This window comes from Aythya marila (genome assembly GCF_965140915.1).
Source record: "Aythya marila genome assembly, chromosome: 13".
Taxonomy (NCBI): Eukaryota; Metazoa; Chordata; class Aves; order Anseriformes; family Anatidae; genus Aythya; species Aythya marila.
Window position 1 is genome coordinate 8415518 of NC_139054.1, and position 24056 is coordinate 8439573.

Below are 24056 nucleotides of genomic sequence, written 5' to 3' on the forward strand. Positions count from 1 at the left end.
CCTAGCATATGAAATGCTTGAATATCAACTAGCTTTTCCTTAATGGAAGTATTTCTCCCCCGTCCATAAAAACACACACACACATTTTTTTAAATGCATGCAAAACTTTCTTCACTTACTTCTGAAATTTCTCCATAAGTTTCTTCACCATCTTATCTGTGATCCCTGGACATGTTGCTTCTGCCATATTGATGCTTTTCTCAAGTTCCTCAATTGCTTTCTTTCTGCTAGCATTATTTGTGTCCTGCTGTTTGAGCTGAGTAGCAAACCAAAGCAGATAAAGCTTACAGAATTCATCAGGTGCTTGGGCAATAACTTAAAAATTTCTTTGAAGGTAGAACTTACCTCAGCAAACACAGGGGTGATTATCATAGTTAAACAACTCAGGGTTTTAACAAGATCTTGATCCTAAAAATTAACAAATCAGGATATCAGTATATTCCTATACCATACGTATGCTGTGTTAAATTCAGCTTACATGATTTTGAAAGTTCAGCTGAATTCAACACAGTCCTTGTAACATACCACAAAACAATGAAGGTACAGTACGTCAATAAACTTTAGGAAATACAGAAATAGATGCCTGATGACATACGCCATATTGTCACGCTCCAATTTCTCTTCTCTAATATTATATAACAGTTTAAAATTCACATATCTTTGAACAGATACTGTTCTATTAGAATGTGGTATCTTTTGCAATTAAGGCTGACACAGGCATAGGAAATGTCATTAACAAGCATTATCTGTTGGACTACAAAAAAGTAGTCAATTCTTAAGAAAACCGAATAATTACAAGTTTAAACACTACCTTACAATGGCTTCAAAACTATCACTTAAAGAAGAACTCGTTAGACTACATACCGTCCCATTCTGCAGCTTTTTTGCATCTGGTTTCTTTCGAACTGTAGTAAAGCTCCACTCAGGATGAGAGTTGTTTTCTTTGTTACTTGACTCCCTAAGAAAAAGGATATGATGTACATAATACTAGCCGCAGCATAATGCTAAGCAACCATAGGTAACCCAAATACATAGCAAATCTATATGGATTATTTCTGTATGCCTTAAAACAAGGGAAAAAAGCATGTGTTGAAATGTTAACTGAACTTCAGAAAAACAACTTCAGAGACCAACTTGAAATACAAAGCAAACAGAGGATGCCTACTTATAAAGCTTACCTTCTCCTATGACATCCCATTTAAAACAGTTATCTGATGTCCAGAAAGGCAAGACACTTACAGAAGGTATGTTGTTCCACCCACATTGTGCAAACCTCTTTGTACACCTCAGCCTTGCTCTGTGGTATTTCTGATTATAATTCATTGTTTTTGGTATAACCACTAGCCCCAAACTAGGAAATACACAGCACTTAAACAGCACTGAAACTGAGTTTAGATTTAAAAAAATTGAAAGCGAATGAGTGCATAGCTTGACTTATACATTAGTCTTCAGTTTCAAACAGAGGATTTCCTTGAAAGAAGCCAATGCAAAACAGAAAAAGTCAGATAGAGACTAAATTGTGAAAATTAACTTACGAATCAGAACCATCGGAATCAGTTTCATCGCTACTATGTCCCTCTGCTTTCCATCTCTTAAACCTATCAATTAGTTCTGTCAGGTATGAAGTCTTCTTGGCATTTTTCATAATGAATTTGTGCTTCAGAAGTTCTTTTGCTGTAGGGCGCTATAAGAAACACTTAAGTATTTAATGTTATGCTAACATTTTGTGACTTTAAATGTTAGTAGGGGAGATTTAGTATGACAACTGACTTAGCTCATACAGCATCAGGAAATTAGTAGAAACAGGAAGTTGAGAGAAGCCAGTAATCCACATTTACAAGCACTCTAAAAATACGATCAAGTCACACACAGACTATTGCTTACCCTTCTATGCTAGAAAGTACACACCCAGGAAAATGACTAATCAAATTTCTCCACTGCAACATTTCCTTGTAAGCAGAATTCAAGCAGACAGCAAAAGTTCTGCTAGGGAAGAGATTTAGGATTCTCTCCTCTTTCAAAGCTTCTCTTCTGACCTTATCCTATGTTCACATGCGTTGTAGGAAGTTGCCTCTGCCATCATCATTTCTTCTGTTCCCCCTCCTCCCCCCTTCATTATTTTAAACACAACAGGCTGGGGTGAAGAGACAGTTGTTAAGAAGTACCATTAATATTTACAGTCAAAAGTATAGTCTCCAAAATTATTTCAATTAACTACGATGTACCGTACCAGCAGAATACTTCACAAACATGTATTAAAAAATATAATTATAGATCTCTACACACAAACACTTATCTACTCACAAATGTTGGATCCTTATTCAGACACGCATCGATGAATTCTTTAAAAGGTTTACTGAATTCTCCTAACAAAGTTGGAGGATTGTTTTTTGGAATGAGAAACAGAACTCTCATTGGATGCATATCGGAGTTGGGTGGCTCCCCTTTGGCTAGTTCAATAGCAGTGATTCCCAATGACCAGATGTCAGCCTGAGAAGGGAAAAAGTTACTTATAATATAAAGTTAAATGATATCACAACAAAGTATTTAGTAACTGAAATCTGCATTTATATAATAAAGTTAACTTTGGTCTCAGTAGAAAATGCATAAAGATTCTTTTTTAATACTCAAAGGCTATAATTTCCAAAGACCTAAGTGATTTCATCAGTCTTGAATAACTTTGACCAATGTATACAAAATCAGTATTGTTGCACTGTCTATTTCTTTCCTAACAGCTTTATGAAGTTAGCTGGAAAATGATCAACAACTCTGGTTAGATCTGAGACACCAAGTTGGGAGGAAAAGTTTCTAAATAATTGATACTATTTTTACCTAGAAATAAGCATTACTGATACAGAGACAAATTTTATTTGTGTCTTATGAACTATGCAATCTTCCAACCTGGAGATTTCTCAGAAGTGAAATATACATCATTTGCATCTTTTTAGATTAGTTGCAAGAGCCATTCAAGTCACTATAGGTGTTTCTCATTAAAAATGGGAATGATGGACTACACTTGGCAAATAGTCATGATCTAAAGCTGCCCATATAGTAAAGAAGGGTTACAAGTTGCATCTCTCCAATACTCCTTTCCTATTCATAAGAAGAACTAAAATATCTGTAATTTAACATTGAAAAAATAAGCTAGCTCATGACTGGAACAAAACATTTTGAAAGAGATGGGGCTTTTAAGTCTCTATTGCTATAAAAGTGTACTAATTTATTTCATTTTCTACTATTTTGAAGAGGGGAACAGAGAAGTTAAAAATCAGTCCAGATGCCAAAATACTTTTCAGTATTAGACTAGAAATCAGTGTATCCTGTCCAAAACCTTTTCATCTGTCCTACCCAAAGGCTTGCCTCTTTCATACTTCTAGACTTCTGGCTAAGAAAGAAAGGAGAAAGGGCATTGCTCTCGCAACAATAGTGAGGAGATACAGAACGCAGGAGATTAGGTTGCTGGCAGAATGTAAATGAAGGGGTGGTACAGCTGATTTACCCACAGGGCAAACCGAAGAGGAATTATTTTCACTTGGACAGGGTAACATGCATTTTAAAAACAAGCTAGAGTACTTTCCCAAAAAGCCATGGAAGGAGTATTACAGCTGTACCACTGGAACTCTACACATGAAAATTACAAGTGAATGTATATGCTCCTTATTATCAGCAAGAAGCCCTTCTATGTACAAAATTTCTTCAAACTTCACTTTCCTTCCTTATAGTGATTTTTAGCAGCAGCTCCAAACCCGCAGAAAACATGGTGGGGGTATAGTGTCTGCTTTTCTACTGTTTGTTCACATCGAGAAACTCTCCCTTCCAATTTGTCTACAATTAGCTGAAATCTTCGGAAGTACACAGGTCATCGGAAATACCTGACAGCAAGTTGTAGAAATGCAATCATGTATTAAGAGTCTAATGTATACTGACAAAACACAGATGAATAGTAAAGCTAAACTTTGTCTCACACAAGTCACCCTTTTGTAGATAATGGAAGGGCAGGCAACCCATCCAATTCCTTCTCCTTTGACAGTAAGAGGAAGCCTAGAGACCAACTTAAATACCTGCATCTTAAGAAATTAAGTTCAAATGGTAAGATTCATGTCATATAAAAGAGTGAGAATAGAGTAAAATTTCAGCCCTGATCTTAGGTTTAAAATAAGGTGATAAATTATGGTAGTATTCTGATATGAAAGCTTTATTACTACTTGAATAAAGTGGGAAACACTGAATTTAAATTAAACAAAAATAAACCCACAACACAAAGTATCCAGGGAGTTTCTCTAACAGAATGTTAACAGGAAAGCATCAAGTTTACTTGCTGAGTTTTCATGGATCTTGTATGGCAGTACAGTGACATCCAGTTTATTTATACAGTTTATAAACTGTAATAACAATTTAATTGTTCTTTTGTTACTTAAAATCATGTAATCTGAAATAAACTTTTTTCAGTATTGATAAAGCTAGAAAAAGACAAAAAAAAAATGCTTTCTGTTACATCTGCAGATACAAAGAAAAGATATTCTGCTCTCATACTTACTTTTGAATCATATGCTGACTGCTGAATAACTTCAGGGGCCATCCAAAATGGAGTTCCAACAAAGGTATTCCTCTTAATTTGCGTGTCTGTCAGCTGCCCAGCAACTCCAAAATCAGCAAGCTTAACATCACCTTGCTCTGATAACAAGACATTGGCAGCTGCCAAATGGAAATAATATAACATCTAATTTAGAACGCTGCTCCCATGATTTTTAAGGGCTTTAACAAAGTTACATTTTAAATGCACCTTTTATATCCCTGTGAATTTTTTTCTCTGAATGTAGGTAGTCAAGACCTTTCAAGATTTCCTTTAGCATGGTAGCGATCTGGAACTCATCAAATGGGCCAGCACGCAGCTTTAGAGAAAAGACACAGTAAAATAGTTTTATTCTTATATCTAATTTCTGCCTTCTTATTGATTTAATTAAATATTAACTTGAAACATTTTTAATGTAAAGAGCTAAAAGAATGCATAAAATGAGGATTCAATTAAGTAACTCAATATTCTATCACAAATAGGTGCCATTAGAACAATCATCTTCACAGCTCCTCTACTGATAATACATGCAAAGCACTGCTAATTTTTTTTTTTATATATAGTCCCCTAAGCATGCAACACACATGAAAAGCCAGAACTTACTAAGATGTTTGAGTTTTCTATCAAACACAGTCGACTGAATTTTGCATTTTAAAATGTTTATGAAGAAAAACAGTTTATTTCAAAATAAATGTCTATTGAATGCTGTTTTTAAAGTTAACAATACTTCTTTTTTCCTTGTTCCAATATTTTTGATTCCATGCTTGCCTTTGCAAGGAGAACATAATGCACTACTATAAAGCTGCTTGTAAGTTCTGCACATGGGAAAGCTATGTAAATAAAACAGAAGTATTAAGGTGTGTGATTCTACTATAAAACCAAGAATCAAAAACCCACAAAAAAACATAGTGAAATAGAGAACTATAACATCATGAAAAATTGAAGCAAAGTGAAAGAAGCTAAAAATTAAGGTTTTATCCTCCAAAAGAACAAGTGAAACCACTGAACAATACTAAAAAAACACACAACTTCATTATTTCCTGACAATCCATGAAAGACTATAAATTATGTGAAAATGTTAAAGAATTATCTCACAGCCTTACTCTCAAAAAGATTAAGTTCCAAAGCTACAAAGTACTATACACTATACATAATTACTATGTTTTTGCATTCCTAGACTTGAGCTGATGTGATGTAATTTCATGAAGTTTAAATAGATCTGTGAAGTTAAGCATAGACTTAAACCTTTGCAGAAAGGAGAACCGGTAGCAACTATATAATTAACACCATGTTGTAATACTGAAGACATGATATTTTTCCTTCAGAATCACACAAAGACTGAGTTATATTATCTTGCAGGAAAGGGTGTGTCTTGAAGTTTTACAGTTGAGGCGGAGCAATACCGAAAGTATGGGGAAACCACATCCACGTGAAGTGGACTGTGCGCTTGTTCTATATAAGCTACATCCTTTGTGAATGCTACACAATCTTAAAAAAAAAAAGGTACTTTCATGTTTAACAGAAAATGGAAAAATTAACACCTAACCAATTAAGATTAATTATACTCTGTAGGCACACACAACATTAATTCCTGAGACCTGATCCTAATGGAAACATTTTGTATGCAACTGTAATGAATACACTCTGATCTGGAGGGGGGGGGGGGGGGCGGGACTGGACACCGCCAAAAGAAAACAAACAAAAAAACTCCTCACTCAAGACAAGTCACCCACCCTCCTACACCCTGTATGGGGCAAACAGTACTTCTCATACTAAAAAGAAAAACACCACCATTTGTCTTCCATTTGACTAAGAACAAGAGTTTCCTAATGCTTAGAGACAAACAGTAAAACAAACAAACAAAAATAACACCAACTCAATGTACCAACATGTAACAGAACTACCATGCAAATCAACAATTTTTGGAGCACTATAACGTAGCAGTGATGCAACATTAACAGCCTCCAGGGACTTGATTGAATTAAGTGATACGAAAACACAATTACGTAGGTTTTATTCATACTTATAATGCAAATATTATATACTTACAAGATCCAAAGCTGACCCTCCACCCAAGTATTCCATTATTATCCATAGTTTTGTGCCCTGTAAAAGAATGCATGAGCTGTTAGAAGTCCAAGGGTGCCATAAAAAAAGTCCTTCAATGGACTACCAGTATACTGTTAGGAGAATACAAATACAGAAACCCATTAATGATTAAGATGCATCTAATTACTTCCTGCAGAATGATCACATAGCTCCCGTTCAAGATGCCTACATATCAATTAAAGTTTGACTTCCATATAAGAGCAAAAACAACAACAAAAGAGATATACGTCACCACCTTCCTCCTCCCCCCAAATCGCTTTCCTCTAAGCTGATCCATTCCACCTAAAGAAACGGAATTAAAGAGAAAAAAAAGATTCTGGTGGGGGGTTTAAGTTTAAAGCCAGCGTTTTAATCTAAGTCTTCTGCAAGAACTACAATCTATCTTTGCACTGAAATTATTACTTCCAGCTATTTGCTGAACAGAATCAATAACATTTTAACAAAAAACTTGTAACATCACTACAATTCTCATCTGAGGAAAATACTCAGAACTTAGAACTGCTTTTAGGCAAGTGAGAGAACATAAACCTCTCTTCAGACAACAGAAATTTAAAGACTAAATGGACATAGATGCTAGCCGTCCCTCCATCCACATTAGTCGTGCAAGTGCATATTTATCACGTCTACAAGTTCCAACTTAAGTTGTGGGAAAAAATAAATACATGAAAATTCACAGCTCTTCTATCTATCATGAAACACGCCTGCTATCAGATAGGCAGCTCCAATTTTGAGAGAATAAGCAGCACCGTGAGCACCAACCAGGGGAAACTGCACTGTTAGACCTGGAAGCCTACAAAAACATTCATATTTCCTAGGTTATTAGACCAGACATTCTAAATCAACCACTAAAAAAGGTTGATAAGAACAATACAATTATATATAGGGTATGACTTAAGTAACCTAACTTATAGTTTGTTTTTAAATTGCTAGTAACACTGCAGAGTTCACATATTCCTTCACTATGTACTATTTGAATCTTCACTCCTGTGAGTTGCTGTGCTTTCTTTGTTGAGCTGTCTCAGCTACAGTACTAGATTTGACATTCTTCTAACGATTTTATAGGTACTGAGTTCATCCTTAGTCTGCAATTGCAAGAAGCAGTTAATTCATGTAAGTAAAAAACCAGAAAGACTTGTTATGAGATCTACAGAGTGTATGTTTCAAAACTGGGATCTGCTACTTGCCACAGTCCCCTCAGAAGCAGAAATGCAGATATTAACCTATGGGCTACTACTTTAAGGAATTCTGGGAGTAAAAACGTTTTGTTGAAATCAATACCACAGGTATTTAAAAAAAATGACTAAAATAGAGCAGAAACAAAGTACCATGCACACTGTTTAAGCAGCAAATATTTATTAGCACTAGTTCCTTATAGCAGAACATAAGCTTATAGCAGAAGTACTTTTTAAAGCCTCTTGCTAGATTGTACTCTGTCCTACCCTATTTCCTGACTAGTGATAGAAATCTAGAGGATACAACAAGCAAATAAAGGTGCAGTTTCTGAAAGTAACACATCCAATTATGCTAACAAAGTGTACTCTGTTAGATTTATACTGAATTTAAGAAACACGCCATTTATGAGAGTCTATTCCAATATTATGAGATCAGCAGGGAAGGGCTGGCTAATTTTAGCAGTTTTTATAAAGCCCTACTTTGTCAGTTGAGAAGACCTGCAAGGAACTCCAGATTAAGGCAAACATTGTGGTTACCAGACATGTTTGGAGGATTTGACTATTAGTTGAAAACACCATAAGGTGAAAATGAATAAGTACTGTGTTTCTGAAATAATGTCTCAAAGAAACTGCAACTATCCAGCCTAACCGGGTGTGGATATTTTCTAGCCAAGCATGTACAACCTTTTTCCTAGCTATTTTAGGTTGACCAAGTATAAATAGACAATGTAGAACAAACAATATCTTTAGATGGACTCAAAACTTTGCTGCACTAACTTCTGTACAGTTTTGATGGAAGTCTCTGGATGCTAGTATGAGTTTTCCATTCTGAAATCCAAAGAACTAAGGAACTTCAGTTTAATTGCAAAAGGAAAGAACAATTCTAGGCAGCTATGCTAGTTACAAGGACGGATACTCAATTCCCTACTCCAAAGGCTACACAGCACAAATACGGAAAACAATCATGGTATTTCAGTCATCAAGACAAGATTGCTCTCTATGGGATCAAGCAAAAAATAAAGCACAAGCTTTTTTTTATTAAGCTTCACAATTTGGCATAACCAAAACACACAAGAAGTGCAGTAACCTTTAATACCTTTAATCTTTTTCTTTTTTTTTTTCCATGATAAGATAGTACTACCAACATTTTGGCAAGCCATGGAGTTGAAGAAGGTGCTCACTTTAGCAGTCTCGCTTATCTTACACTGCTACATTGCTGTTTTATCACTTTGAAGGGTACTTAACACAACCTCTGTTTCATTTACTGAGGTATGATGTTAAATGCAATCAAAATGCAATACCGGATGACAAGAGGAATTTAGACCTTTACCTACCACAGACACGAACATCTACAAACAGATAAATCAGGATTTCAGTTATCTTACTGAAAAAAGTTCCATTAGCACAATTGTAAGCTTGCACAATGCTACACACATTTGTGAAAGGCATTAAGCAAAAGTTGAAACCTTCTTCTACCTACACAAGTGTTTACTTCACCTGCCAATGTTTAGAAAATACTAATGATCTTGCCAAACACCCAAAGAAAAACTAAGAAAAAAATAGGAACGATAGCAGAACTCTAAAATTAAATCAGTGGGAAACTCCCACTTGAGCTCCAAAATTCAAGATACACAGATGTCCCAAATTACAAAGACATGTTTTTTGTGGGGTGTTTTTTTGCACCTTTTTTGCATCACAATAATGGAAAACTGGCATCAGATTCATCTCAAGAAGCTCTACAGAAAGTAAACCTTACTATCTTTATTCAATGATAAGTTTTTTGAAGTATCTAATAACAGATACATAACTTCACATTGTTAGGTAAAAATATTCAGGGACTGTCCATATTTTTAAAACCACATTTAGAAGTCAGATGAAAACACTGTAGCTAAAGAGCAGCTAGGCTGCAGAGCATTAGAGTATCTTAATGGCATCTGCTTAGCTGACTAAGTTACAAATGAGTTAAGTCAAGCAATCAAGATAAAGACACTCTTTCCTCCCCACTTCCAGTTTCTGCTTAGCTGGAGGAGCATCTGGAAGAGCCTGCATGTTGCTGGCAAGTCCCAAGGCCCAAGACTGGGTCAAGTCCATTCCTGTCAGTCACAAAGCTGCTTCTGCATCAGGAACCATAGGAGACTGAACAAACTGTAAAGCTACAAAATACTTAAAATAGACCATACAAAGCAAAAATCACTCATCTGAAAAGCTTGCCGTTAGAAAACCCTCACAGTTAACATCCCTAATTTCAAGTTTTAATCATAAATAACATTCAATTATCAGCTATGGTATCTTACAGAAGAAAAGTTGAGACTGACTAAACCTTGATGACACTAATCTGCTTGTTCAAAGTTTACCTAAAATTGGTCAACGAACAAGAATAAGTTACAACAGAATATTTTCAGTTACAGTTCAATTGGATGAACAGACAAGAAAAATCTGAAGTCAAGACATGGTTTCAAGAGTAGTTTCTTCAAAGTAAAACCCATCAAATCTTGTAGGTTTCATTAACAGCAACTTGCCAACAATATTTAAAAAGTGATTGGGATTATTCAACTAAAATATATTAAGAAGCACTAAAAGCAATTTGACCACGTGCACTGATGGTTTGCTTTGGTACAAACAGAAGTCTGTTTAAGCAGTGCAAAACTGCAAAAACATTTCTAACAGCATTCCTAGAGCTTCAGAGAAAGCTACATATATAATTATTATATTTCAGTGAACTATTTCTATTCTATTATCTAGAAAAGGTCAATCGAGCTCAACCTGTTTGGTTTCTGGCAAATAAAAGATGCAAACAGAAGACGCGTATTATCTTTTAAATTTTGAAATGTCTCCTATTTAGTGTATACTAATGCTCTTTTAGCCACTATCTTAAAAAAGTATTTCTAGGAGTTATTTTCACTGATTTATATATATATATAACTAAGTATTCACCAACAAACCTATTTGACTGCTTTGAATGTGATCATGGTACCAGTCATATCCATAGCAAACCGCTATTACTCTCAACAGCCTAGGACTTTGCTTTCTAAGAAATAAGATGTCTTCATTTTCAGAATTTAGCCTCAATGTTCTTTAACCTTTAATTATGAAGTCATTTGGAACAAAATTGCACATACTTCTGTTTCCAGAAGAAGTCTGCAGTGTATGTAGAAATTAAATCCAGAATTAAATACTACAGAGTTGAATACTTAAGCTGACAGCCATTCTCAGAATAATAGTTAACAGAAAGTTAAAAGGTATAGCAATTAAATTCTGAAAATTGGACAGATACTACCCTCAAAATACCTGTTATTACCAAAATTCAAGTCAGCATAAAGGATTCTTTGCACATTTATAGCAAAGCTAATACACTCTTTCCACTGAGGAATCTCAAGTTGAAAGCTCTAGTATTAGCAACCAGGAATAAATCTAACCTAAGAAAAATTTGGAGCCAAGATACTACTTAAGCAGGGAACAGCAAGCAATAGAATTACCTACCATGCTAGTCTGGGATGAAAAACATTCCTGTGGACTTTTTAAAATGAATTTCTTAAAGGAATGGAAGAGTAACCAAAATTCCACAAACACCTCCCTAAACTTCACACTCAAGTTTTCCTTCCCCAAAAATATTAGAAGTGTGAAAAGTAAGCAGGAGATCAGCATTAATCTTTCAGAATTTATCCATCTAGAACAGAAATGGAAAGAACTCAAACAGTGGTGAGGAAAGTAATGAAGCATTAATATACGCCTGTATTTGCCAGGATTTTTTTAAAAGTAAAAAGCCCTAACCAAGAGTTGAAAGTTTTATAGCACTGACAAAACAGCTACATATACGTATTTGAGAAAAAGGGAAAAAATGGAAGACTTGCATAAGAACAGCAAAGACACCACTGCTAAGCACAGGTACTTATTTAGATCTGGAATACCCCTTTAGCACCTGTTACTGTAATAATAAAACAACGATTTTCTGTCCCTGTTCAACTCATGGCTTACCAAGCTTCCTCCATCCACTACCCCTCAAACAATGTCTCCTTCCCCCCACTAACCAAGTCAAGGTTTCATTTCCCCATTTACAACTGTTGAAATCCCTGTTTAATTCTGAAGAAAAACAGATTCCAAGCAAAAACACTTCCAAGACATGTTTGTACTTCAGGGCAAACGTTTGGGTTTTATAACTCAAAGTAAAAATGATTAACAACCAGGAGGATAACGTTTAGGATCTAACTCAGAGAACACTATTATGTAGATTCTGCAAATAATTCTATCGTATCACTCAAGTGTGACACAGCTTATCAGAAATATCTTTGGAATAAGATCAATAAACAGTATACACTAAGCCTCAAAAAACAACCCCCACACCAAACATTTTAAATACCAACTACGGTTAATGCTTTTAGCTTTTTTTGAATGGTTTTAGTTTTAAAGTCACATAAAGCATATGCACTGCAGATACTTTAAGGGACATTTTAGATGATAACACCTGGACAGTTTCAGAAGTTGAGAAGACTTTCTCAACATTTTGGATTTCTATAGGGTTGTGGTGGGTATTTTTTTTTTTTTTTTAGTATTTTTTACAAATATACCATTTTACAAAGTAGTTACATAACGCTGATGTTAGTTCTACTGTCTCAGGCCTACTACATTTCATAATCACAAAGGCATCTCCACAAGGTGCATGATTTCTTTCCATATCAGAGAAAGGTTTTTGTTAGTATAGCTATGAATGTATTTTTCCTTCCCCAGAAAGGCCACAAAGTTGTGCTAGAGATTGTAGAGGAAGAAAGAAAACTATGGTCCAAAAGCAACAGCAATGGCAATCCCCTATCCGCAGGACATGTAGCCATTTTATGCAAATTCTAGCCTCAAAGACTATGTAGCAAAAGAAACAAAACAAAGTGAAAAGAACTGTTAAACAAACAAACAAACACACTAAAAAAAGTAAAGTTGGCATGACAACATATCCTCAAATTCAGATTTTTTTTTCCTAGCAGCATTTGAAACTGGGTGACATGCTGCCAGCAAATATCTGTGCAATACTATACACTACCTTTAAATATGATCCATAGTATTTCGTTACATAAGGACTATCACACTGACTTAAAACAGTTATCTCTTGCTGTATATCTTCTATTTCATCTTCTGCTTCCTCAAGGTCTATGATTTTTATAGCAACCACTTGCTGCGTCCGATTATCAATTCCTTTAAAGACTTCACCAAAGGAGCCTTTCCCAATGCGTTCCAGTTTTGTGAATAGCTCTTCTGGGTCTGCTCTATGGTTCTGGAAAAAGAAAAGTGGAAAAAAAAAAAGAGATGAGTTATCTTAATTTACTTCCAGTTTATTAGCATTTATTACTTCCCAAAAAGCACATCATCCAGATTTCTTATTAGAAGGATCATATCAGACAAATTTGTCTCCCATGCACTAACTTCTAATTCAGCTGTTAGTTACAGAACATACATTACACAATTATATTAAAGGTACATGAGTCTCACCAAGGAGAGAGTCAGGTACAAATCTCATTTCATTTCCCCACATAACACTTTAAAAGGAAAGAACAGAGCCATCCTTAATATTAATCCTACCCGTGCATACCTCAGAAGACTGGGGAACGCAATTACTGGCACAGAAGCACTAACATCATTACTCAGGCAAAAAAGGCTGGGCTTCCTACCTGGCCAACAGCCTGGGGCAGACAAAGCATTACATCAAATAGCACAGTACAGAGTTCGTTGTGAGAGGACCGCAATACCAGTGTTCACCAGCAGCCTCCAACAAACACGCTGAGCTTCTGATAAGGCTGTGTATATGTTCAGGTTAGCTGAAAGTGCTGACAGGTAGTTGAGCAAAAGGGACTGAGAGATGTTTGAAGGAATAAGAATGCTGAAGTGAAACTGAAGCACTGATCAGAGCCTGCTGATAGCGCCCAAGCATGCCTTAGAAGGGGGAGCAGAGCATCAGACAGCAAAGCACCACTGAGGACATCTGATCTAGTCCCTGGAGGTTAACTGCTCAAAGATCAGCAAACAGTGATATCATACAAAGATTTTTTTAAAACTTCTCAGCTTTGTTCAAGTAGACAGGAGGGAAATCAAACAAACACCTAACAAATTCTCATTTTTCTTTCAAGACAAAGCATAACACAGCTGATGAGAGAATCTTGCTTACCCAAAAGCCGCAGCAGTGACTTAGGAAGGATATGGACAATTTGACCCACAGTTTAAGCACGTAAAACTTCAGAACACCGTTAGAAAGTTTTCAGAAAGGTGTCTGTTTTACCTCTTCAAAACATGCCCATGCTTTGCAGAGTAAGCAAGTTAAATATATTACCACTACTGAAAAATACAACAGGATTTTGAGAAAGATGACCCCTAACACTTCACCACAATTTTGCTACTGTTCATTTACTCATGCTGTCAGAACTGGGCAATTCATTGAACAGATCAAGCCTCAAAAAAGAAGCCTTTGCCCAAAAGCCCTCTGATTCAAAAATCAGCTTTTGAAAACATAAAACCAAGATAATTTGAGATCTTTCTCATACCCCTAAAATTCTCGCTCACTGGTCAGAACAAGTGAGCTGTCATGAAAGAACACATCTAGCAAAAGCAGACACTTAAGCACAGATTACCTTGCACAACTTCAATACCGACATGAAACTCCAGAAAACACCCTTACATCAGTCCTTTTACAAACAGATGCAAAACCTTTACCGGGAAAACAAAACCATTGCTATTTTCATCCTTTTGGACCGAACTAATCTCATTTCCTTACTAGCCCCTTATTACTGTTCTGTTCCTTCTATCAAGACCAGAATTTATTCCACAATATGGTGAGATGAATCCAAACAGATTACCAAGGATTTAACCATATGATTTGTCAGGTCTATTTTCAGCAGAATCAATTCACTGCTCATATATACCAAGCTGTCACTTGTGCTATCACAAGAGGAGGGAACACGAAGTAGTATGGCAGGTTCATGCTGATCTGTGTAGCTAGATGTTAGATTTTGCATATGTACAGGACACGTTGTTCCTGGGTAGCACATTACAGCAAAAAGAATAAGAATTTCTTCCTTTGTCTACAAAGAGCCCTTTACGACTTTGCTCCATTAAAACACCACAAAACAACAACAGCAAACACACAAAACACACTTTCAGAGAAATAAATAAGCAAAAAAAAAGTGTATTTTTATCTGTTGAAAAATCTGAAGTACTTGAAAGATAAGCAAATATACAATCAAAGCAAGTGAAAAAAAGGTAAGTACTATTGTGACCTGAAATCTGAGATAATTAATATTATTAGAAAAGGGGAAAAAAAAATGACTGTAGGCCTCAGATGCTTGGAAAGTTTTTTGTTAGATGAAAGAACAGTAAATCTTCAAATTACCGAAAGACAGACACATTGATGGCAGGAGTTGATGCAGTAGTGTATGGCATTTTGTTATTAAGACCATAAAAATAATTTGAATCCAAAGTTCATTTTTAGAGCTGTTTCAAAAAATATTTTGGGAACAAGTATGGCAAAAGCAGCAGCAACTGCTACCCAGCCTTCTCCTGCTGCTAGTTAAACTGCAGAACTGTTACTTAGCTAGCAAACTGATGTGTTTCTGAACTACGACCCCAGTTCCAATAAGAATGATTAACCAATAGTTCTCCACTGACATAAACAGAAATCCCCCAGAAAGAGTGAAGAGAGAGGATTGGCAAAACTTTCCATTAACCCCTAAGCAGTCATCTTCAGAAATGCCAGCTTCACTTTGAGATGCTTAAGAGCCTGGGATGCCCATTCAAGTTAATTAGTAGTTGGATTTGATAGGAAACCTGCTGAACTCTTCCATGTAGGTAAAACAAAAGGGACCCAATCCCAGACACAGTCAGCTGATCTAACCTTTACAAGCATTTGATGAACTCAAAGAGCTGCTCTTGGATTTTGCTTGGGGAGAAACCTTAAGTAGAAAATTCCTCTGGGATCCTCATTGGAAATGCACACCACTCAACCTTATACAACCAATTAACGGTTGGTCATCAACAACACAAGACAGGCTTCACAATTCCCCCAAGCTACTTCAGGTGAATCACAGCTTTAAAAGCTACTTTAACTTCCAGCAATTCCTAATGCCATCACGTGGGAGTGCTGGAGTATAGGGAAAAGATGGCACCATAGAACTGTGTACACCCAGGGGAGAGAGAGGTGGAACAAAGGCAGCTCAGAGATGAACAAGTAGTGTGGAATTACTAAAGGGAAACAAATCTTTATTCTGAGCAAACCCCCTTACCGCAATCAAAGTCAGCTTTACAGCTTCTGTTACAGCTTCCGAGGCTGACAAGCATATGTAGGATGCTCCAGGACGAAAACAAGTATTTCTGAACAACTTGGGCTAATGTTGAGATAATTTCTTTTGGAAAGGCTTCAAACTAAGAACCCTTACATTATTTAAAACACAGGCTTAGAACAAAGACTGCATCTTGAAATGCATTTGCTTTTACCTTTCTTTAATTACCTTGTCTTTAAGGTTGTTCTACAAGAGTACTTCTTTACATCTGATAAAAACAAACAAAAACTGAAGACTACTTTTAATCAAAGGCAAATTTAGAATATGCAGCAATACCTATTCTCTTCCTCCTAGTACAAAGAAGGGTGGAGATTTATGTAAATAAAAGCATGTGTATATACATCCCCAATGTAGATCACTGAAATTTCGCAGTAGAGATGCCAGCTAAACTTCTAATATCGTAGAAATTAGAAAGTAACACTATTAATACTCCTCACCAAAACTGTTACTCTATATTCTTTCACAGATGTTTCATTGAATAGCAAAAAGGATTAGAAGCTTTGCAAGTTGCCAGCATGAATAACAGCACTTTTTTTTTTTTTTAATTGGTTCATATGGAAAGCCACGTCTGTTGGAGAGCAGATGGTGTCAATAGGCAGTGCGTGAACTCCATCATCGCCTCTGGCAAGGTAACACCTGTAAGTGGACAGGTCAGGAAGAGAATTTATGGCTCTTCTACTCCCTAAATCTGCTACCATAGACAAAAGCAGCAACAAATATGACAAGCACAGGCATATATACATGCCAACTTCAATCTATCCAGCATGAGTAACAATAGTACCAGCACAAGCATGATGATACAAGCCCTCTGCATAGCTTCGGAAGTCCACCATTTCACCAGTGCAGCACAACTACACTGCTTGCACTAGCGTTTAGCAAGATCTCTGCCATCCTACCATCCAGATATGTGCCATTAGTTCATAGTTCTGAGTTCATACACACATGCATATATACATCTGGAGTCACAGGATTATACCATATTTTGTCTTGGAAGTTACCTCAAGAGGTCACCTAGTCCAGCCTGTGAGACCTGAATTGGGTCTTCCTATAAGAAGGTTCATTAATGTATTTCATTAACGGGTACTGAGTACAACTGGATGAAAAAAAGAGAAGCTTCCAAGTATCTCAGACAGACTGAGTTAATGCCTTGCATCTAACTGAATCAAAACCAGCATCCTCCAGGTGTCCCAAAGCAAGTAATTTAACATAGTCACATTAGATTCCTATATGGTCCATCAATGCGAGAACATAAGAAGACTGTTGTCTTAACAGTATTTCTAAAACCTGACCCATAAATGGTGTTACATTAACTGGATTTTTCAAGCATCTCCCAGGCTTTATTTGGAACAGAAATTCTCTTAAAATTATAGGAGTAATACAGAATAGTTCATCTACATTGTGAAACATTGCTGAAATACACAGTTAGAAGACCATTTATAAAAATATAATTAGCTCAGATTTTCTAAGAGGCTAGTAGAGAAGATCTGAGTATCTACTGTCATATTTTTCATATATCCACTTCAATGACACCCTACCATATAGCGGTATTTTTGGAAGTCATCAGAATTAGCCATGTGTTTAAAAGACATTTCAAGCAATTGCTACAATAAAGGCCTGATCTTTAGTCAGGTACTGAAGGCAAACTTTAAGGAAAAGAGTCATCTTAAAGAAAGTTATCTTAAAGAAAGCCTCCGGAAAAGAAGATTACGTTACGGCAGAACATTATAAGCAAACCAAAACAAACAAAAAACATCCCTGTAATTAATTTGCTGGGCAGCCCCACAGCCGTGTTAGCATTAAAATGCCAGATCAAGAACATGTGCCAACTTTGGTGCTGAAGCCCACATGTACCGCACTAGGATTTCTCTGAATTCCCAATATCTGAATTACTGCTGACAATAAAATTAAGCTAGGGTTAATAATTACTGTTATCTGTACAATCTCCAAAATACCACTTACTGTCTTAAGAATTCATACCTGAAATACACTGAATAAAAGATACTCGAAAGTCAGTAAAAAGAAAACCAGATTAAAAATTAAGTCACTTAATCTAGTCTCAGCATTTATCAGGCTCTTACAAAACACTGGATCAGGGTCAAGCACATTGAAATCATAGGCTATCAGTCCACTCATAGATATTTATTTATTTTCAGAGAATAAGTTACTTCTACATTTTTCTTCTGTTCAAATTCCAAATAAAATTTAAATTAAGAGAGGAATAGGAATGGTGAAACTAACGGGGCACAGGATAATTTTAGAATAATGTTTTACTCAGATATGGTACAAATATCTTGATTGAATTTCTTTCCATACATTATCAGATATGAAATTAACTATATGCTACACATATTCTAACATATCTCTCTATATTCACGTATATAAGTTTCTGTATTTTATCTGCATACAGAATATTCTACTTCTTTACAATAAAGCCACCCCTGGTAGAGAGAGGTTTTTTTAATTCCTAGAGTTTCTCCCCACTCCACCCCTTCCATTTTCCTTTAAAATCCTATTACAATTAAAGTTACATATACAAGCATATGGCACTGTGTGTATGAGTATCTATTTATATATTATTAAAATACCTTGAAGTCAGTAAAAGCACAGGTGCAAATCCATTATCACTTACGAAGAGTCAGAAAAAAATTAACCTGCAGATATTCAATAAAAGGGCGGAACCTGTGGACACGTTTTTTCCTCCATCTTGTACATACTCTGGCTTCTCACTGACTTTTGCATGGACCTGAACTCTGACGTTCAGTCCTTTCTAAGACTCAATCATCAAGGTAATAGATACTTTATTACATTTACCATAACAACTGATAACTGCTGAAGGGAAAAGTGTTTTTGACAACAAAATAATTTCATTCGTATGAAGTATCAAACCTTTACACTAAACTTTCTGTACCACAGGTAATAAAAACTGGATCTGAGCTCTACTCCCCTTAAATTGGACCTGACCTGTTACACCCTTTACAAAGCATCTCCCTTATCTGACAAGGCCAAGACTCACTGCCATTTTTAGTAAAAACCTGAGAACATTATTATAAAACAATATTCTTTAAAAAGCAAGGAAAGAAAAACCCATATGGCTTTGTTTTCATCATGTTAGCTATAAGGCCAGCTGCTTAAAAATTCTGATGACCATCAAATTTTAAAATTTGCTTTCATTCTTGCCCATTCTCCGATTTTTAAGGAAGGAATCACCTTCATCCTCCAACCATCTCTGACCCATGGCAGATGCATGCTGTCAATTGCACACTGCACTGAAAATGGAAACAAACAAACTCACTTCCTCTATTCTTAGCTATTCTTCCACTTTGGTAACACAGCACAAGAAGCTTATAAGGAATAGGATAAATAAGCCAAAAGCAAGAATTACAACACGGTTTTCCAAAGATTAGCTCTTTGACATTAAAAAATTACACCAATTGTTTATGCTGAGTATTCTGCATAGTGGAAAAACACAAAAAGAAAGTCCTCATGCCAGTGAGCTTCTCTCTGACTGAAAATCCTTACAGACACATTTTAACTATCCAGTATTGTAAAATATTTAAATAAAAAACCCTCAAACCTCCGCATACTGCTTCATATCCTTCAGTTTGCTTTCATCGGTGAGCGTGGCCTAGTAAGTCAGAGGAATGCAAAGGGGAGGAAAGCCACAGATTACGTGACTAGATCCTTACTGTGATTTGGAAAAGAAAAAAACCTCAAGTGACAGCACTCCGTAGCTAAGATGGATGGGTGTGCTGTGATGGAGACAGAAGTCAGTCAGAATTCAACAGATTCCTGTACACCAAAACGTTCAAATTCCATTCTGCATTTATTATGGAGTTCAACAAGCTGACCTTTCAAAACAAATTTAATCTCCTTTGTTGAGCAGTGCAGGCCAAATGACTGTTGAATGGGTAATTAACCCACCTCAATGAGCTGCCTGCACATCTGAATTACAAGTCAGAGGACTACTACAGTTCCACATTGCTGAAGAATATTTGTGTTCTCCTAATGTTACAAACTGCTTTGAAAAACCTAATATGCAGAGAGATTACAAAAGCCATGTCTAACAGGAACACGGAAAAATAGCCATTTATGGGCTGCAGTCTGCTTTTAGCACTCTGCCTTTCCTTTCAGCTAGCAGCCTGCTTATCAGTACATAAACAATTTTTTTCAATTTTTGCCACACCCATTTAAAGGAACAACTACGTCAGCACTCTACCAGCAATAAATTATATCATTTTGGCATTTGGGCTATTTTTCCAATATTTAGAGGTTTAGTACCTGCAACAAGATGGTACCTGATACACAAATTTCAAAGGCCTCTTACTGCTCTATCTTAGAAGCCGTTTTAGGACTCCTGTGCAAGTTGGAACCTGATAACACTGATTTCCCTCCTGTAAATAAGGCTAAACTCATACAATAATCCAGATAGAACAAGAAGAACGATTTCCACCTTTTAAACATGCTAGTTCCTAAAAAAAAAAAAGCAGCAACAAGACCAAGTTTAATGCACATACAAGTATCCTTGTTAAATCTCTCTCTCTAGTGAAGCTGTCACTACTTACTTTTGGGCTAAACAACATTAAAATATTGCAGAAAAACATTGTCTGAAAAAAAAAAAATTAGATGGCTTCAAAACATGATACGGTGGAAAGAGCAGGCCACAACTTTATTTACCACTGATAGCTCTCTAGGAGTAACCACTGCCTGCAATAAGCCGAAATGGGAACCCACAGTTCAAGGAGATCATTTTATTCCTTTAGTTTTGGAGGGGACCATTTTGAGAAAGGACAAATAATACACCAGTCTACTGGATTCCTACATTCCTGTCCTCTCTGCAAGGCTCCATGACCACTGGCCCAAAAGCTGTGGTCTGCTCTTGGACACTGGCCCTTGATGGTATCAATCACACTGGACCTGAAGCTACCAGACACAGAATCATGGAATATCCCAAATTGGAAGGGACCCACAAGGATCATCGAGTCCAAGTCCTGGCACCACACAGGTGCCCATTTACCACAACCCTTTGAGCCCTGCCCATCAGTCAATTGCTCACCCACCGTAGGATGTTTTTGTTTAGCTGTATGCTGGACATTTTGTGCAGTCGAATCCTATGGCAAACTGTGTCAAAAGCTTCACTGAAATCCAAAAAGGAAGGGAGGAAGAGAAACACCCTCTCCCCACCCCACCCCCCCCCAAAAAAAAGGAGATTCTTCTTGCCAACTAGGCTGGAATAAAGCTGAGCAGGAAGGTAAAAATGTTCTTGTTGTGACTGGTTGCCAGATAACACCTTCCTAGGTGAGAGATCATTGCCAATGATCTCCCTGCCAGTCTGCCCCACCACACCCAGCCTCTGCTGGGGGCAGGTCCAGCCAGTAGAAGTCTCTGCCAACAAGGGCAACGCACTTACATCTTGTCCTCCTCTCCTCCCAGTTTCTCTAAATGCTTTTAAGTCAATTTACATCAGTGGAAATTCAACCTTTTTCACTCAGCACTTTACATTCAGGCACTTCACAATAATAATAGTCATTCTGAGGTATGCAGTGTTTTTGATTTTTTATTTATTCTGTGTTCAGCTGCCGAAGCTGAAGCCTGCACTGAAATACAACTTCACATTTAGCAAGCATGTAGCCTCTGACAGCCCCCCAGTAAACATTATTCCAGTATTCAGGACCTAACAGTATCCAGTCGAATGAAAAGCCTGCAGAAGATGAGGAGGGAGGGAATACTAACATTGAACTGAATAGATCATTCTTGACTTCTGGTCCATGAAAATGGGAAAGCCACCCTGGGCTCTCAGATTCCTATAGCTCAAGAGTGAAACCTGCAGATAACATTTCTCATTCAGAAGAGCACATAGAATTCATGCAGATCTGAGCTACAACACACCATGAAGCTTCTCCAGATACACTGCCTCAACCAAGACCATTCAAATCCAGACTTTAGTAAGACAAACTTTGTTTCATACTTCTACCACTCAAGTATGAATAAAGCTTTAAAGAACTGCAATCAAGAAAGATCTAAGCTGAAACTCCTTCCTGAGTTATGGACCTAATCACATGCACTGTATATAGAATCTCTCTGCAAAACCACATGCACAACATATGATGAAGAACAAGACCAGCAAGCTACTGTTACCTTGTCAGACCCTTTATTAATAGCTTAGCTTCTCTGATGCAGGTTCTTTCACCCTATTTATTTAGGTAGCAATCCCTCCGGGAGAATAGTTTTCAGTGACTATCACTAGATGGGCACCATTCTCATGAGATTTAAGTCTCCTTCAGAACTGAGTGTGCTCAGTGATCCTCACCTAATCAGCAGAGCAGACTTATTCCAAAAGAGCTGCTGAAAGTTTAAAGAACAAATGACAGTTCTCTAAATAGAGTTTAAAAACATCAAGAAACCTGGTGAGACAGTATTAGGAAGAAATTTGATTTTCAGCAATTTTAAGTTAGAAAGAAATAGTAGGACTTGCAACAGTAGCTCCCGACATGATAAGATACCTCGTTAACTGTTTATTTCTGCAAAGAGAACATACATGTAGCCACTAATTACAGCGTGCAATAAAATTATTTGTTTCACAACCAATCTTGTACTGTTTAACCCCCAACCCCATCCTCCCCCAAAACCCACCCCTAAACTCTGAGGGCCTGGCAACTATTGAACTCAGTTCCTAAGGCTGGAAAAAAGAAAAACAAATGATAACCTCTTATCACTTTTCACAGTTGGTGACCCTTTCTTAAATCTGAAGTTAATCACCAAAGAGTAAATGAGTGATGCAACCACTAACAGGTTTAAAATTCATCCTTTCACGTTTGGAGAAGATTGAAAACCATATTTTCAGGGCACTGAAACCAATGAAAACTGAGCGTAATATGCTTGTCCATCTTTACTAAGATGTTTCACAGGTCTCACATTACAAACATTACTGCAGTGGCACAAGTAGCCATATACTCTCAATGCCATGAAGTAACCATGCATCTTCACAGCGAGGGTGGTCAGGCATTCCCTGGGGAAGTGGGCATGGCCCCGAGCCTGCCAAAGTTCAAGGAGCATTTGGACAACACTCTCAGACACCAGGTTTGGTTTTGCAGTGGTCCCGTGTGGAGCCAGGAGTTGGACTCAATCTTTATTGGTCCCTTCCAACTCGGGACATTTTGTGATATAAAGAAAGAATCCTCCCCTCAAAATAAACATCTAAATGAGACATTTTTTTAAACAAAATGCAATACAGCACTGAGCTACTAATATATTTTCTCCTTCTTGAGAAAAGGAAGAAAAACAACCTTTCATCAGGACTTGTAAAACTGTAACAGTAAGATGTTGGAGTTTAAAAAAACAGCCCATGTGACTTTTTTCAATGTTAAATTCAATAGAATAACCACTATAGAATAAAATAATAATTATATATATATTTTTAAGTTAAATTATCCTCTGCTCAAAACTGATAGCATCAGATGGTGCAGAAGAGCAAAGCAATTAAGGTGAGAAGAGTTGAGTTTGTTTTATGCATTCTCTGCAGCTTCAGCAGATTTGCTGAATTCCAGGTCAGTGCACTTAACAAGTGTATAAAACTGTAAAATCTGCACAAAAAAAAAAAAAAAAAAAAAAAGGAAAAGACTGCTGTGGATTTTTTTCTCCTGACTGATAAAAGCATCTGCTGAATTCCAGTTGGTTATACCTAATATAACTTCCATGCAGCAAACACTTTCCAAAGCTCACTCTATCCTCCTTTGGTAACACTACAACAGTACAAGTATGACTGAGCCCTACTTTTCTTTGTCGTCAGAATAACTTATCACAGTGCACGAGACAGAAGGACCAAGCCCAGCTAATGAAGCCTGACTGGAGTTAGCAGACTGTTACATTCAATACAGCTTGTACACGAAGTAC

General features: G+C 36.7%; 1 protein-coding gene across 3 annotated transcripts in view; it reads right to left on the reverse strand.

The window, feature by feature from the left end:
- The window catches only part of STK26 (serine/threonine kinase 26), a gene marked incomplete at its 3' end in the record, with an annotated part of 31538 nt that overhangs the window by 2271 nt on the left and 5211 nt on the right, over window positions 1-24056 (reverse strand). Inside the window, exons 1-10 of one of the 3 annotated variants that reach the window (XM_082771010.1) lie at window positions 13509-13553; window positions 12884-13114; window positions 6623-6679; window positions 4784-4892; window positions 4538-4695; window positions 2305-2490; window positions 1536-1684; window positions 865-958; window positions 346-408; window positions 120-256 (exon numbers count right to left, since the gene is read on the reverse strand). In XM_082771010.1, the coding sequence (XP_082627136.1) occupies window positions 120-256; window positions 346-408; window positions 865-958; window positions 1536-1684; window positions 2305-2490; window positions 4538-4695; window positions 4784-4892; window positions 6623-6679; window positions 12884-13114; window positions 13509-13538 (1214 nt within the window). In that variant the 5' untranslated portion in view covers window positions 13539-13553. Of the gene's footprint in view, window positions 1-115; window positions 257-345; window positions 409-864; window positions 959-1535; window positions 1685-2304; window positions 2491-4537; window positions 4696-4783; window positions 4893-6622; window positions 6680-12883; window positions 13115-13508; window positions 13554-24056 lie in introns of those variants that run through there. The other 2 variants (XM_082771009.1, XM_082771011.1) reach the window with 2 other exon arrangements.